This window comes from Macrobrachium rosenbergii, chromosome 56, assembly GCF_040412425.1.
Source record: "Macrobrachium rosenbergii isolate ZJJX-2024 chromosome 56, ASM4041242v1, whole genome shotgun sequence".
In the NCBI taxonomy this organism is placed as follows: domain Eukaryota; kingdom Metazoa; phylum Arthropoda; class Malacostraca; order Decapoda; family Palaemonidae; genus Macrobrachium; species Macrobrachium rosenbergii.
This window is the reverse complement of record NC_089796.1, coordinates 35676315-35689889: the sequence shown is the minus strand read 5'-3', so window position 1 is coordinate 35689889 and position 13575 is coordinate 35676315. Positions and strand designations below refer to the sequence as shown.

At 40.6% G+C, this 13575-nt stretch overlaps 1 protein-coding gene across 2 annotated transcripts in view; it reads right to left on the bottom strand.

Moving 5' to 3' along the window:
- Positions 1–13575, bottom strand: part of LOC136836268 (F-box/LRR-repeat protein 20-like) — a 286367-nt gene that overhangs the window by 140396 nt on the left and 132396 nt on the right. For both annotated transcript variants that reach the window (XM_067100295.1, XM_067100296.1), the window contains exon 4: positions 5667–5791. In XM_067100295.1, the coding sequence (XP_066956396.1) occupies positions 5667–5791 (125 nt within the window). The remainder of the gene's footprint in view (positions 1–5666; positions 5792–13575) is intronic.

Genomic DNA, 13575 nt, shown 5'->3' with positions numbered 1-13575 from the left:
GGACTTTATGAAATTTGCGGCTCAAAGGGATGCTAATGTTGATCCTGTCAATACCATGTTCTTGGAATCAGATAAGCGGGTCTCTACTCTTCGGCAGTACGACTCAGCAATTAAGAAGCTAGCACTCTTTTTGAAAGAATCTGAGGCTACAGTAATGACCATAAATTTGGCAATCTCCTTTTTTAGGTCACTGTTTGAGAAGGGTTTAGCCTCCAGTACTGTTACTACAGTCAAGTCGGCTTTACGGAAAGTATTTTTGTACGGTTTCAAAATTGACCTCACAGATCCTTACTTTTCTTCCATCCCTAAGGCCTGTGCATGGCTGAGACCAGTAATCCGTCCACATACGGTTTCCTGGTTTTTGAATGACGTGTTGAAGTTAGCCTCAGATATCGATAATCAGTCTTGTCCCTACCTTTCCTTATTGAGAAAAACGTTGTTCTTAGTTAGCCTAGCTTCGGGTGCTAGAATTTCAGAGCTGTCTGCACTCTCTAGGGAATCCAACCATGTCGACTTCCTTCCATCAGGGGAGGTTTTGCTGATTCCTCACCCTAAATTCCTAGCCAAAAATGAAGATCCGCAGAATAGGTGGTCGCCTTGGAAAATTCTCCCCCTTCCTCAAGACCTGTCCCTATGTCCAGTTCATACATTGAGGGCTTATTTAGACAGGTCCTCTCACATCTCATCTGGGCCTCTCTTTATCAGGGAAGGGGGGGGTAATATCTCTATGTCTGCTATTAGACAACAAATCCTTTACTTCATCAAGCAGGCTAATCCTGACTCAGTCCCAAGAGTTCATGATATTAGGGCTGTGGCCACCTCCATTAACTACTTCCATTACATGAATTTCACGGATCTTACCAAATACACTGGTTGGAAGTCACCCTTGGTTTTCAAACGTCACTATTTGAAATCCTTAGAAGCTCTTAAATTCTCAGCAGTCGCGGCAGGGAACGTTGTCCCTCCCTCTAGTACCCTTTCTGATTCCTAGTCAATTCTTCCTCCACTGCCTCAGTTATCCCCTTACAGTCATTTCAGTCAGGCGTGCCTTGACATTACCCCCTGACCGTGTTATCTGTATATTTGTCTAAATGACACATTTATGTTATAATGTTTTCAATTTTGTATAATTATTTTGTTTAAGTTTATTTTTTTACATTGTCATGTTAATTTTAAGCTCCCATCAGTTCCATTTGTACATTATTTGTTATTATTACTAGCAATTAAATTATTTGGTGGGCCTTTGGTCTTCTGTTCCCCTTATATTTTGTTATCTCTTACAGTATAAGAATGATATTTATTTCTCTGTTAATTTTTCACCGGCTGACACGGGACCCGATCCAGAAAAGGGATTTTGACAAAGGAAAAATCTATTTCTGGAGAGGGGACCGTGTCACCCGGTGACCCACCTCTGTCATGTGTTGTCTCCCCCCCATAGTAAACATCATTCTAGTGGGGTGGTGCTTTCATGGAATGCGGCTAGCGGTGATTTGTGTACTGTCCGCGAGTGGTGCATGGGTTTGTAACGGCACCTCTCAGTGGGACTTTTGACTTTGGGATCTCTATAGGATAAGGTTCCGTGTTTTTATAGTTCACCCTTTTCCATACACAACTCCATTTAATGGAGCTCGCTCTGGGGGTAGTAACTCCAGCATTTCATTTAGCTTTCTCTGGTATCTAGCAAACGGAATTACCTAGAAATAAGTGCTGAATGGACTTTTTCACCGGCTGACACAGTCCCCTCTCCAGAAATAGATTTTTCCTTTGTCAAAATCCCTTTAATCAACAGAGAAAAAGAAGTCAGAGGTTGTATAAGAAACACAGGGAAGCAAATGTTAGAAGTGATCAGCAACCTGTTATTGTCACACTAAATCTGAAATTATGAGCTCACAATCAACAAAAAAAGTAGACTGAATACCTAGTTTTCATTCAGAATATGTCAAAAATTGATGTGCAGTTCTAGACACCATATCAGAGGTGGTACCAATGAGGACTTGTTTGACATAAAGAATGTATATCAGTCTGCAAGAAGATGGAACTATCAGCTATAAGATGAGACCTGGTATAATAGGAAGATTAGACAGAAAGCAAGGGTACAAGTAGACAAATTTCAGGAAGTAGATGAAAAACACATAGATCATGCTCATTACTCAAGTCCAGATAAAGAATTTCAATGAAGATCAAGAAGAGATAAAAGAGAATAATTGGATTAAAAGGCTGATGGTGCTGACAAAGCCTTATATTAAGCAAATAGCACCAATTTCAGGGTAGCCCACAATTCTTCAAATATCCATGAGTGAAAAGAAAGAAATGAAACTATCTGTCAAATGGAGGGCTGGGTCTGTAATGTCACCAGAAGAAGAAGAAAGACAATGTTGAGCAGAACATTTTTGTGAGGTCATGAATAAAGAAATATGGGGAATAATTTGACTGATGTGCTAAAAGCTGAAGAAGAACTGAATGTACTTACATATTAATTCACAGATTTTGAGATGGAATCAATAGTGAAGCAATTTAAGAGATGGAAAACATCATGTACAATACAACAGAAAAGCATTCATGGTTGTAGCTTTTATCAGTTTTGAAATATTTTCATATAAATCACGATAAATAGAAAAAATTCTACTTTCGGTCAACTTTAACTCGACCGAAATGGTCGAAAACTGCAATTGTAAGCTAAAACACTTACAGTCTAGTAATATTCAATCAATTAGCTTCATTTTTCAACAAACGGGAAGTCTCTAACACAATATTTCGATTTATAGTGAATTTTTGAAAAACATTTTTTACGCCCATTGTTATGAATTCATGCATCATTTTGTGATAATATTTTCTCTGTGTTGCTTTGATCGTTTTACAATTTGTTATATACCAAAATCATCGCAATTTAGTGTACAATACAACTAAAAAAATTAACTCATTAGCTTTAACCGTTGTGCTTACAGCACGATTTGTATACAATTATATGTCTTTTTTTTTTTTTTTTATATATGATATATATTCCAATATTTATATATGATAATGATATTTTTTTTCATTTCTGATGGTTGCATACTAAACTTCAGGCAATGACAAAAAAATGAGCCAAAATGAACTCTTAATCTTAAAAACTAAGCGTGCTGTGATTTTTTAAAAAAAAATTTTTTTCCGTTTCGGTGCTAACTCACCGAACGCCGCCGGCATACGGGACACGTTTTTGTAAATAGAGGCTCGGCGTTTAAGGGTTAAGTTTCACTCCCAGGGATTTTAATCAATTGGAAATTTTAACCCCTAACCATTTGATCCTTGGAAGAAAGCTGAAGTCCTTCCCAAGAGAAGTAGTAAATTGGGAAGAGATCTTTGGTGACCCTACCTATGGATGGAGAGAGTTCATTGAGAAAAGATTCCTGTATGTATCCAGGTTGTGCAACAACCTGTGGAAAAGATGGGAGACGGAGTATTTAACAATGTTAAGAGAGACCCACTGAGTAGGAACAATGCATGGCTCTTGGCCCAGGATAGGAGAAGTAGTCCTCATTCATGAAGAGGGGCCATGGAGCCAGCAGAAGTTGTGCCAAGTGACTGAGTTACAGATGGGGCGAGACAAGGTCCCAAGAGTGGCTACTCTAAGAACGGCCAGTAACCTGAGTGTCGTAGTATAAGACTTAGGCTACAATTAGGTTAGTATGTTTCAAACCGTTTAGGCTATACGATTACACTTACGATTTGAAATGCTCTACTTGTTCAGAATGAGTCAGAATAATATTTCTTACAATGACAAATTGTTATTGCTGCAGTATATAAATGATACTTCTGTCACGAATTTCAATCCTGAAGTTATAGAGTTCTGTAGCTAATATATTCTCCTAGGCATAATGGTGTTATTATTCAGCATGGTCTTGTAGACAGACAATTTACATGCTTATAATCCGAGTGCCTCAATTTAGCCATGAGCCCCTCACAATTCCACTGCAATACTGAGGAGATTTTTGTTTTTTAAAGGCCCTCAGTCGAGATGCCTACCAATGATATCAGAGACTGGAGCCTAATTCTTATATAATGGCTTCTGGACTTTCCACAAAGTACACCTAGTTGAGCCATCACTACTTCCTACTTCAGCATGTGTTCTGTCTCCGGATCATGCTTGTACCAGCAGTGGATTCACTCGCAACAGATCCACTCTGCACATTAATTCTCTCCCAGGTGCGGTGAGTGCAATGGCTTGTCATCTGTGCTTCTCTGGGCATGCATAACTAGGTTAACACTTCCTTCTCATTTAGTGTGCGCATATAGACTTGGGCGCAGATTCTGAGCCTTTTATGGAAAAATGTTTTATACGCCATCAAATACAGTAGATATTCTGAAACACTTCCCTTCTTTCTGGCTTTCTGGTATACTGTATCAGATTAACTTATGATTTTTCTGACAGTAGTCAGTTGGATACCTAAGGCACAACTCATAAAGTTGGGGCATGGATCTGTTCCTGGCATTATGGAATAAATCTCTGGTACACAAGTGATGAGGGAAGGTATCTGCAGGGAAGCTATCTGCAGCATCAGACCACTCTTGTATCATCCTACTCGCTAGTCTCCAGGCACCTTTCCTTTGGGACACATGGTGGCTGCTCAGTAAGTTGTGTAAGCACCTAGCTCCTTTCGAATAATGTGAATCTTACCAAAGGTAAGGTACTGTACTTGGAAGAGTATGAGACTGAGTCAAATGACTAGGTGAACGGTTACTATTCATTCTTCCTTGTATGTGCTGAACCGACCTTTGATGTAGGCAGCTACTCAATTGAGCAACCAGTCTTAGAACTTTAGTAATTACAACATGACTCCCTCTGTTCTTCCACTGAATTTGTGCAACCCCTTGGGGGGTAGCACAGAGTTCTCAAATCTTTTCCTTACTTGAGTGAAGCTTTACACCCTCACTCAGGCCAAGGCTCTACTGCTCATTCATCTCTATGTTAGGGTGAGCAGGTTACAAGTCATAGCATCCTTTGCTCAATGTCATGACTGGGATTGTGGCATTTTCAGGTGGGTTGTTCAACTTTCAGTCAGTTGACAAAGATGACCTTGCATCTAAAGAGTCAGTCTCCCATATAAAAAACAATGGTTTGTATTTGCATAGGAAAAACATATAAAATTTTAAAATTAATTTGTTTTTTCTAGATATACAAACCAGAACCTTTTATCACGGTTCTCACCTCAACCACCCCACTTTGTTCCAGAGGCCAAAAGGTGCTTAGTGATGGCAGGTGAAGCCATTAACTCCCTGTAACCACAAGTTAGCCAACTTTTAGCCAATTTCAACATCCATGCCAAGCTCACACTGATGGATACTCCAATATAAAAAGCTCTAGACTGTAAACATACAAAAAATAAAAAGTACTTAAAAATTCTGATAAATCACTAAGTTTCATTTAATAAATATTCAACAAATATTACAACAAGGCACAGTCTTTAGTTCTAATCTAAATATTCAACAAGGCACAGTCTGTAGTTCTAATCTGACTCTCAAACTGTCCTTTGGTATTCTGAATTTTTAAACAATCATTCTGACCCTTAACAAAATTCCTGGTATTTTTACATACCATTCTCCTTTAATGATTTTCTTAAAGCATGGACAAAAAAAGACTGACTTTCTTAAATATCAAGAGATGAAATGCATTAAAGAATTCAACTTACTTGATTGGTCCTAACTGGGGTACTAAAGCCAAACTTTCATCATCAACAAACAAACTTGCTGACTCTAAATTTTTACAAACACGTCCAACCCACGCAATATCATCCTCCTGTGGCTCAAACAGTGACTGTAAAATATAAAGGAAAAGTTATGGAATTATTGCTATCATAAAATAATATCTACAGCCCACTAAGCCACATTTCTTCTCATATAGCTCACCCAAAAGGATAAGTTCTTCAAAAGGGTGATGACTGAAGCAGGGATCAATCAAAGGCTAGACAGTCAATTCAAAGGCCAGTTAAGGGGAAGTAGAAAACAATACTGTTGAGTACCGGAAAAGATGATGAGAGCTGGGGTTCAAAGTAACAGGTTTGACTGTTGGAGATGGTATGAATATGTTTAAAATCAGAGGACAATATTTCTAGCTCAATTGTCTAATTAAATGGATACTGCCACCAATATCAGAAAGGTTATCTTCACATACAACTAAATAGGACAGACTAAAGGCCTTACATATATTCATGGAGCACAAGAAGTGTAACCTGCAGAGAGGAAATTAGATCTGTACTAAAGAATGACAGTAATGTATCAATATTAATGAGATAGACTGCAGTATAAAAGCTTGAAAGACTAAATTATTATGAGTTGTAAAAGTCTAAATGTGTAAATTATATGCACTTTGAATGACATTTGGATACTGACTTTCAAGTAAAGAGATAAAAAAACAATGCTTAAAAAATAAAAATTTTTTTTTTACAAACCAAAAACTATACTGTATGGTAGCCTTAACATGTGCCAGCTCATTTTCTGGACACACTCCAAAAATAGAAGAGTTCCCATCCTGCCATCTGTACATACTGCACACACCAACGCACCCTTAATAAGAGTACAAATTGTTCTAAGTGCTGATTGACTTTATGGCAAGAGAAAGAGGGGCTAGGAGGCAGGCCAAAAATAAATATGCTCATTAAGTGATAAGTTTGTGAAAAAAAGGCTTATGTTCTTCTTAGAAAACTTTACTTATTTTCTGACAAACTCATGAATTTTTGGTACCCTGAGCAGCCACTTCAGTAGGAAGAATTACTAGTAATTTAATTATGAATTAGGACTTTTTAAAACCAGATTACTTGAATGTGTCTAGTATTTCAGAAACTCTATATCTAATAATGGATCATGAAACATACAGGTATCTTATTGATAAAATCATGATTGGTACCAGTCAGATTTGTAACATGCTGGCCTAACAAAGAAAAGAATGACATACGGATGAAGATAAAGAAACAATAGTAAGTTGAAACAATCTGACCAGAGCTAGATTCCTCATATAAAAATCTTATTAAAGTATTAGGAGACTTACAGGAGGCAAAATTAATAATGGACTACACTCCCATATTGGCTTTCCAAGACAATAACATAGTTCCCACCCAGATTCGTGACCCCTGAATTTTAAATTCAGTGGTATTCTTTCACAAGTCCTCAGGATGGCTTGCCTTTATGCCAGAGGCTAACAGCAACAGCACTGTGACTTACCTGGCACAAGACCAAATCTAACACACCAACTATGCAGGTAAGAAGGGATACAACTAATGCAGGTACAAAAGTGTTGTGCCAGTTTTTGGTGTGAGTGACTTGACTGAAACAGGGTACAGTTCACATGACTCGCTGAAGCTACAACTAAAATGAATGCAGTCTTGGTGGCTAAGTCCTTAAAGTAAAGTTCTATAGGTTTGTAAGTTGGACCTGAAAGGTGTCTGAACATTAAGATGTCCCATGAAGAAGGTTTGAGATCTCAGGGAGGAGCTTATCTCTCAAAGCTCTTGCACATCGTCCATAGTCCATCAGATGCACTCAAGTTTGGGGGATTGCTTTCAATAACCTGTGCCAGTACAGCCCTAAAACCCTAGATAGCTGACATAATCTACTGTAAGAAAGGTGCATAGCCTCTCACTTAGAAACAGTGGTACAGTGGATAACAGAACCACTTTACCCAATACAGTCAGATTGTATTGGCAATGACTTCAGCAACTTGGCTCAGGCTCACAAGGCCTTACCCAGTCAAACATTGCTTGAAATCTCCATATGCACATGTAACTAGAGCATGCCCAAGCTCTGGAACTGCCAGTGTTGGGCTAGCAAACTAAACAGTTCCAACTCAAATACAAACACGTTAGATTCTTCAAAATCTTGGAGAGGTCTAGAGACCATGCTTGCTGTGGTCAGTACTGGTCTTTTCATGAAAAAAAGGAAGGAAGGCATTAACTTGCAAGTTGTCCCATGAGACCAAAATGCATTGCTTGGTCAAACAGCCTGGTGTATCACACAGCTTCCATAGAGGATAGCACACGTCTGGATATAGAGACCACTTGGAGGGTAACACATCTTGCCTGCTTAGGGAATGTGCCAAGATACAGTAGTGCATTTTCTTAGAGCAAATCTAGGAACTATGGAAATATTGAGACTAGCATACAAGATCTCTACTACAAGATGGCACACTGAGAGAGATTTGGTGCCTCCATTCTTCTGCCAGGCATATTACTGTGTTGAAATTGTTAAAGCGTCATACCTTCAATCTTGTTGGACAGGAAGCCAAAAGAGCTGAAAGGGGTAAGAAAAATACCCTCAATTACAGGAGTACGTGTTCCTGCTTTTTTTCTGCAGAGCATTGGCCTGGAATTAATGAATTTATTATGAAATTTAGGCTATAAAGCCAAACACTTGAGTACTTTCAGCCATCCAGCACCTAAGTGAAAACAAGATGGGGTGGTTGGACAGCAAGGTAGCAAATCCAGACTATAAATAAAATGAAGAACAGGGATCTGAAGGTAAAATGGGGTGAAAAACCACACTTGCACTGAGAAAAGTTAGAAAGGTTGGACAGCAAGATGGAGGAAAGGAAGCAGGAATGGAGGTATGGTAAAAGGGTCAAGAATGGGAGCAGCCAGGGCAACTGAGATGCTGCAAACACCCTTTAGTAATGAGTGTTTGAAGATCTACAAGATTTAGCATGAGTACCAATACTTTTTTTTGGAGGTGTCCGTTAACCCCTTGTGTCTAGGCATGACCATGTGAGGCATAGCTCTTGACGTTTGATCCAGCCCGCCTTAGGTGAAAAGGGATTTTGACAAAGGAAAAATCTATTTCTGGGTGAAGACCTCTGTCGCCGAGTGAAATGTCCCAAATAGCACACATTTCTAGGTATAAATAGTGCTAGATATACCAGAGAAAAAAGCTATACAGCTAATAGGATGCCAGAGTTACTATCTCTGGATCGATCATCCTCATAGGATGTCAGTATGTCATCTAGGAGCGAGTGGAAGCCACTACCACAGATGCTTAACCCAATAGATCTCTCCTCTCCAAAACCCCTCTACCTAAGAGGTGCCAATACAGCGGTCCTTCTCCGCTCGCTACTACTAATTCTACCCATAATCCCCATCCCGAAATAGCACCCAAGCTTTTGGCTAGCCTAGGGTGGGAAAAAATTAGAGAGGGAAGGGTTCACTGGGCGACACAGGTCTTCACCCAGAAATAGATTTTTCCTTTGTCAAAATCCCTTTTCTGGGATCGACCTGTGTCGCCGAGTGAAATAGTAGCAGAGAATTGGCCAAAAAAGCTTGTAAACATAAAAAGGATTAATTGTCAAAATGTAAAATTTTACTAAGGAAAAATAAAATTAATTTTGAATATGCTTTTTACTTATCCAAAATAGAATAATTAATTATAAATATGCACAAAATAAGTTTTTACTATCCTAAACAATACAAAACAATGTATCTACAAGAATAGGTTTAACAGTTAAACTAAAAACCATCACCTAAAATAACAAGGTTTGGTGAAAAAAAAATTTTTTCGACAAAGATGGTATATACAAAGACAGGAGTGGATTGTGAAGCAACCCAAACCCAGTCAACAAGGTAGAAAGGACGGGAATACAAGCGAGGCAGGTAGGTGAGAGGTATACCAATTGGTAGGGCAAGCAAAATACAAATACAATTACAATTACAAGTTACAAAATTACAAATTACAAAAATAACATAATATTAGGCTGACTCTGGGGAAACAATGTTCCCTGCAACGACAGCAGAAAATTTTAGAGCCTCCAAGGACTTAAGGTAGTGACGTTTAAAGACTCTAGAGGATTTCCAGCCCGTATATTTCTTAATTTCATCAAAATTCATATGTTGGAAGTAATTAACTGAGGTGGCTACAGCCCGGATATCATGGACCTGGGGAATTGAACTGGGTTGGCTTGTTTAATAAAATAAAGTATTTGTTGTCTAATACCATTCAAGGAGATGGTTCCACCATTCTCTCTAACAAAAGTGGACCTGAAGACCTTTGAGAAGTCCTTTCATGGTAAGCTTTTAAGGTAACTACCGGACATAGGGAAGGATCCTCCGGAAGAGGTATAATCTTCCAGGAGACCACCTAATTAGAGGGTCTTCATTCTTGGCTAAAAACATTTGGTCCGGGAGAAAGTAGAACCTCTCCTGATGGGAGTAAATCCACATGATTCGACTCTCTAGAAAGGGCTGAAAGTTCAGAGATTCTAGCTCCTGAAGCCAGGCTAATTAAAAACAGGGTTTTTCTAAGAAGAGTCAAATAAGAGCAAGATTCATTATTTGTGTCTGAGGCTAACTTTAGAACGTCATTTAAAAACCAAGAAACCATTTTAGGATGGGTTGTTGGTCTAAGACGAGCACAAGCTTTAGGAATAGAGGAAAAATATGAATCCGTTAGATCAATGTTAAATCCCAACTGAAATACCTTCTTTAAGGCGGATTTAGTCGTAGTAATGGTACTAGCAGCCAGACCTTTATCAAAGAGGGCCTTAAAAAATGAGATTGTGAGATTCGTAGTCATAGTATGAACGTCTGATTCTTTCAGGAAGTTAGCAAGTTTTCTTACTGCCGAATCATACTGACGGAGAGTAGATTCTCTCTTATCTGATTCTAGAAACATTGTGTTCAGAGGGTCAATATTAGCATTTTTCTGAGCCGTAAACTTCATGAAATCCATAAAGTTAGGGCATTCAGCATTCCTGGGGAAGCTGACACAGTCTGAGTTTGTAGTACTTGGGTTAATATTGGACGAGGAATCTGAATGGCTCTGAGTTTCAGCTCTAACAGAAGAGGAAACCAGTTGCTCTTCGGCCAGTTGGGGGCTACTAAGGCTATTCGACCTTTGAATGACCTGAGTTTGTGTAGAACTTTCCACAGAAGATTTAATGGAGGGAATAGGTAGACTTTCTGCCATTTGTTCCAGTCTACTGACATTGCGTCTGTGGCGTAAGCCCGAGGGTCCAGGTTCGGAGCTATGTATCATGGAAGTTTGTGATTCGATTCCGTGGCAAACAGGTCCACCTGGAGCCCCGGAATCTGTTGGCAAATCCAGTTGAAGGAGTTCTTGTCCAGAGACCATTCTGATTCCAAAGGAGTCGTTCTTGACAGAGAATCTGCAATCACGTTCCTTACTCCTGACAGATGCGTGGCTGACAAATGCCAATGATTTTTCATTGCTAATGAAAAGATTGCTATCATTACATGATTTATGTGGCTTGTCTTGGAACCTCCCCTGTTCAGACAATGAACTATTACTGCACTGTCCAGAACTAATCTGACATGTATGTTCCTGGCTGGACGTAAGCGTTTCAGAGTCAGGAAAACCACCATTGCTTCCAGAATGTTGATGTGGAAGTGACGAAAAGGATTCGACCAGGTTCCTTGAACTTTCTTGTATTGTGAGTAACCTCCCCAACCGGTGAGAGATGCGTCCGTATGGATGATCAGAGCTGGTGGGGGGAATTGAAGAGGAATTGATTTGGAAAGACTTTTGGCCGTTGCCCAAGGTCGAAGTCTTTTCTTTAAGATTGGAGGCATGAATTTGTAATTGGCTCGTCTTCGCCACACCCGATTTATGTCCTTCAGTTTTGCCTTGAGAAGTAGGTCTGTTACTGACGCAAACTGAAGGGAACCTAGGATTCTTTCTTGAGTGCGACGAGAGGCTCGTTTGCACCTGAGAAACTGTCTCGTTGCATTGGCTATCTCTTTGCATTTTGCTGGGGGAATTGAAAGTTTGTGGGTGTTTAAGTCCCACTGGATACCTAGCCACTGAAAATGGGCTGTCGGAATCAGACGAGATTTCTTTGTATTTATATGAAATCCTAGGTACTCTAGGAACTGAATGACCTTCCTGGTCGCCTTCCAGCATTCGGTGTCGTTGGGGGCCCAGATTACCCATTCGTCTAGATAAGCCACAAGCTTGATGCCTTGAGATCTCAGTTCTTGTACCAAAGATTCTCCTAGTTTGGTGGAGATCCTGGGTGCTATGTTTAGCCCAAAGGGCATTACTCTGAAAGAGTAAGCCTGTTTGTCTAGTCTGAACCCTAGATAGGGAGAGAAGTTTCTCGCTATCGGGACATGATAATAAGCGTCTGTAAGATCTATAGAGGTGGTGACGGCCCCATGGGGAAGTAAGGTCCGCACCTGAGAGACGGTCAACATACGGAACTTGTCGCATTGAATATAAGAATTCAGAGTTGATAGGTCTAATATCACTCTTCTTTTGTCTGAGTCTTTCTTTGGCATGCTGAACAAGCGTCCTTGAAATTTTAGATGCCTGACTTTCTTTATTGCCTTCTTTAAAAGAAGGTCTTTTGCATATTCTAACAGATCCGGTGTTGGGGTCTGATAGAACCTGACTGATGGAGGAGGCCCTTCTATCCAGCTCCACCCTAGGCCCTTTGAAATAATACTGTGGGCCCATGGACTGAAAGTCCAATGGTCCCTGTAGAGGCGTAATCTCCCACCTACCTGAGGAGGCTCATTTGTTAGAGGGCTTATTATCCCTGCCTCCTCTTGAGCCTCTGCCTCTAGACTGGAGTCTGGGTCCGGATCTAGATCGAAAACTTCCTCGACCCCTAATGCCCCTAGATTGGCGGTAGCCTTGAATGGACCACTGAGACTCATAAGCGGGGCTGAAGGCTGGAGAGGAAACATAAGTTGCTGAACCAGCAGGGTGGTGAGTTGGCTGGTTCAGCAAAACATATTGGGGATGTCCCTTGGAGGTGGAAGGCTGCGTAATCTGGGTTACTGGAACTGCCTGGACAATTGTCTGGGTCTGGGGTGTCTTGTAAGGATGGTACCTCCTTGTACTTTTTCTTCCTTTAGGCTGAGGGCCCGAAAACTCCGAAGACTTCCTCTTGAAAGGAAGTCCCCAACGAATTCTAAGATTTTGATTGGCCCTGGAGGCCTCACTAATGACGGAATTAACCACGTCTTCAGGAAAGAGGTTGGTACCCCAGACAGAAGATTTAATGAGCTTGTTCGGCTCATGACGGATGGTAGCGTCAGCCAGCACAAATTTCCGGCAGTTCCTTCGTGCCACCACAAAAGCAGGGGAGTTAATCTCCTCTAGGGGTGCCTCTTCCCCTTCTTCAGGCGCTTCGTCCACCAATTGCACTTCTGAAGGGCTTCGGGAGGCTTTGGAGGGTCGTTCATGTTGATAGGCAGCTGCTGTTGCTGTTTCTTCATGTTGATGAGGTTATTATAGGACCTCAAAATCCCATCAAGGCCATATGAAAAGTCTATGGACCGTTCCACATTAGGATCTCATGCCTCAGCCATCTTCTGCAGCTCCCTGGCTGCCCCTCATACTTCGAGACAGATGTTCCAAAGACAGGCCCTCATCCTCCTCCTTGTCCCCATTCCCTGAACCTGCCACATCTTCCTTGCTGGCAGACTTCATCAGCTCTTCTAAATCCTGGTCCGTCAGGGGGTCAAGTGGGCATCAATTAGAGTGCCAACTTCATCTCCACCCAGGAGCCTTGCAAGTAGCATTCTCCCATCATCCTCTTCCTTCTTGATGTACCAGACGGTACTCTCATTCACACCATAATGGGCGGCTACTGTG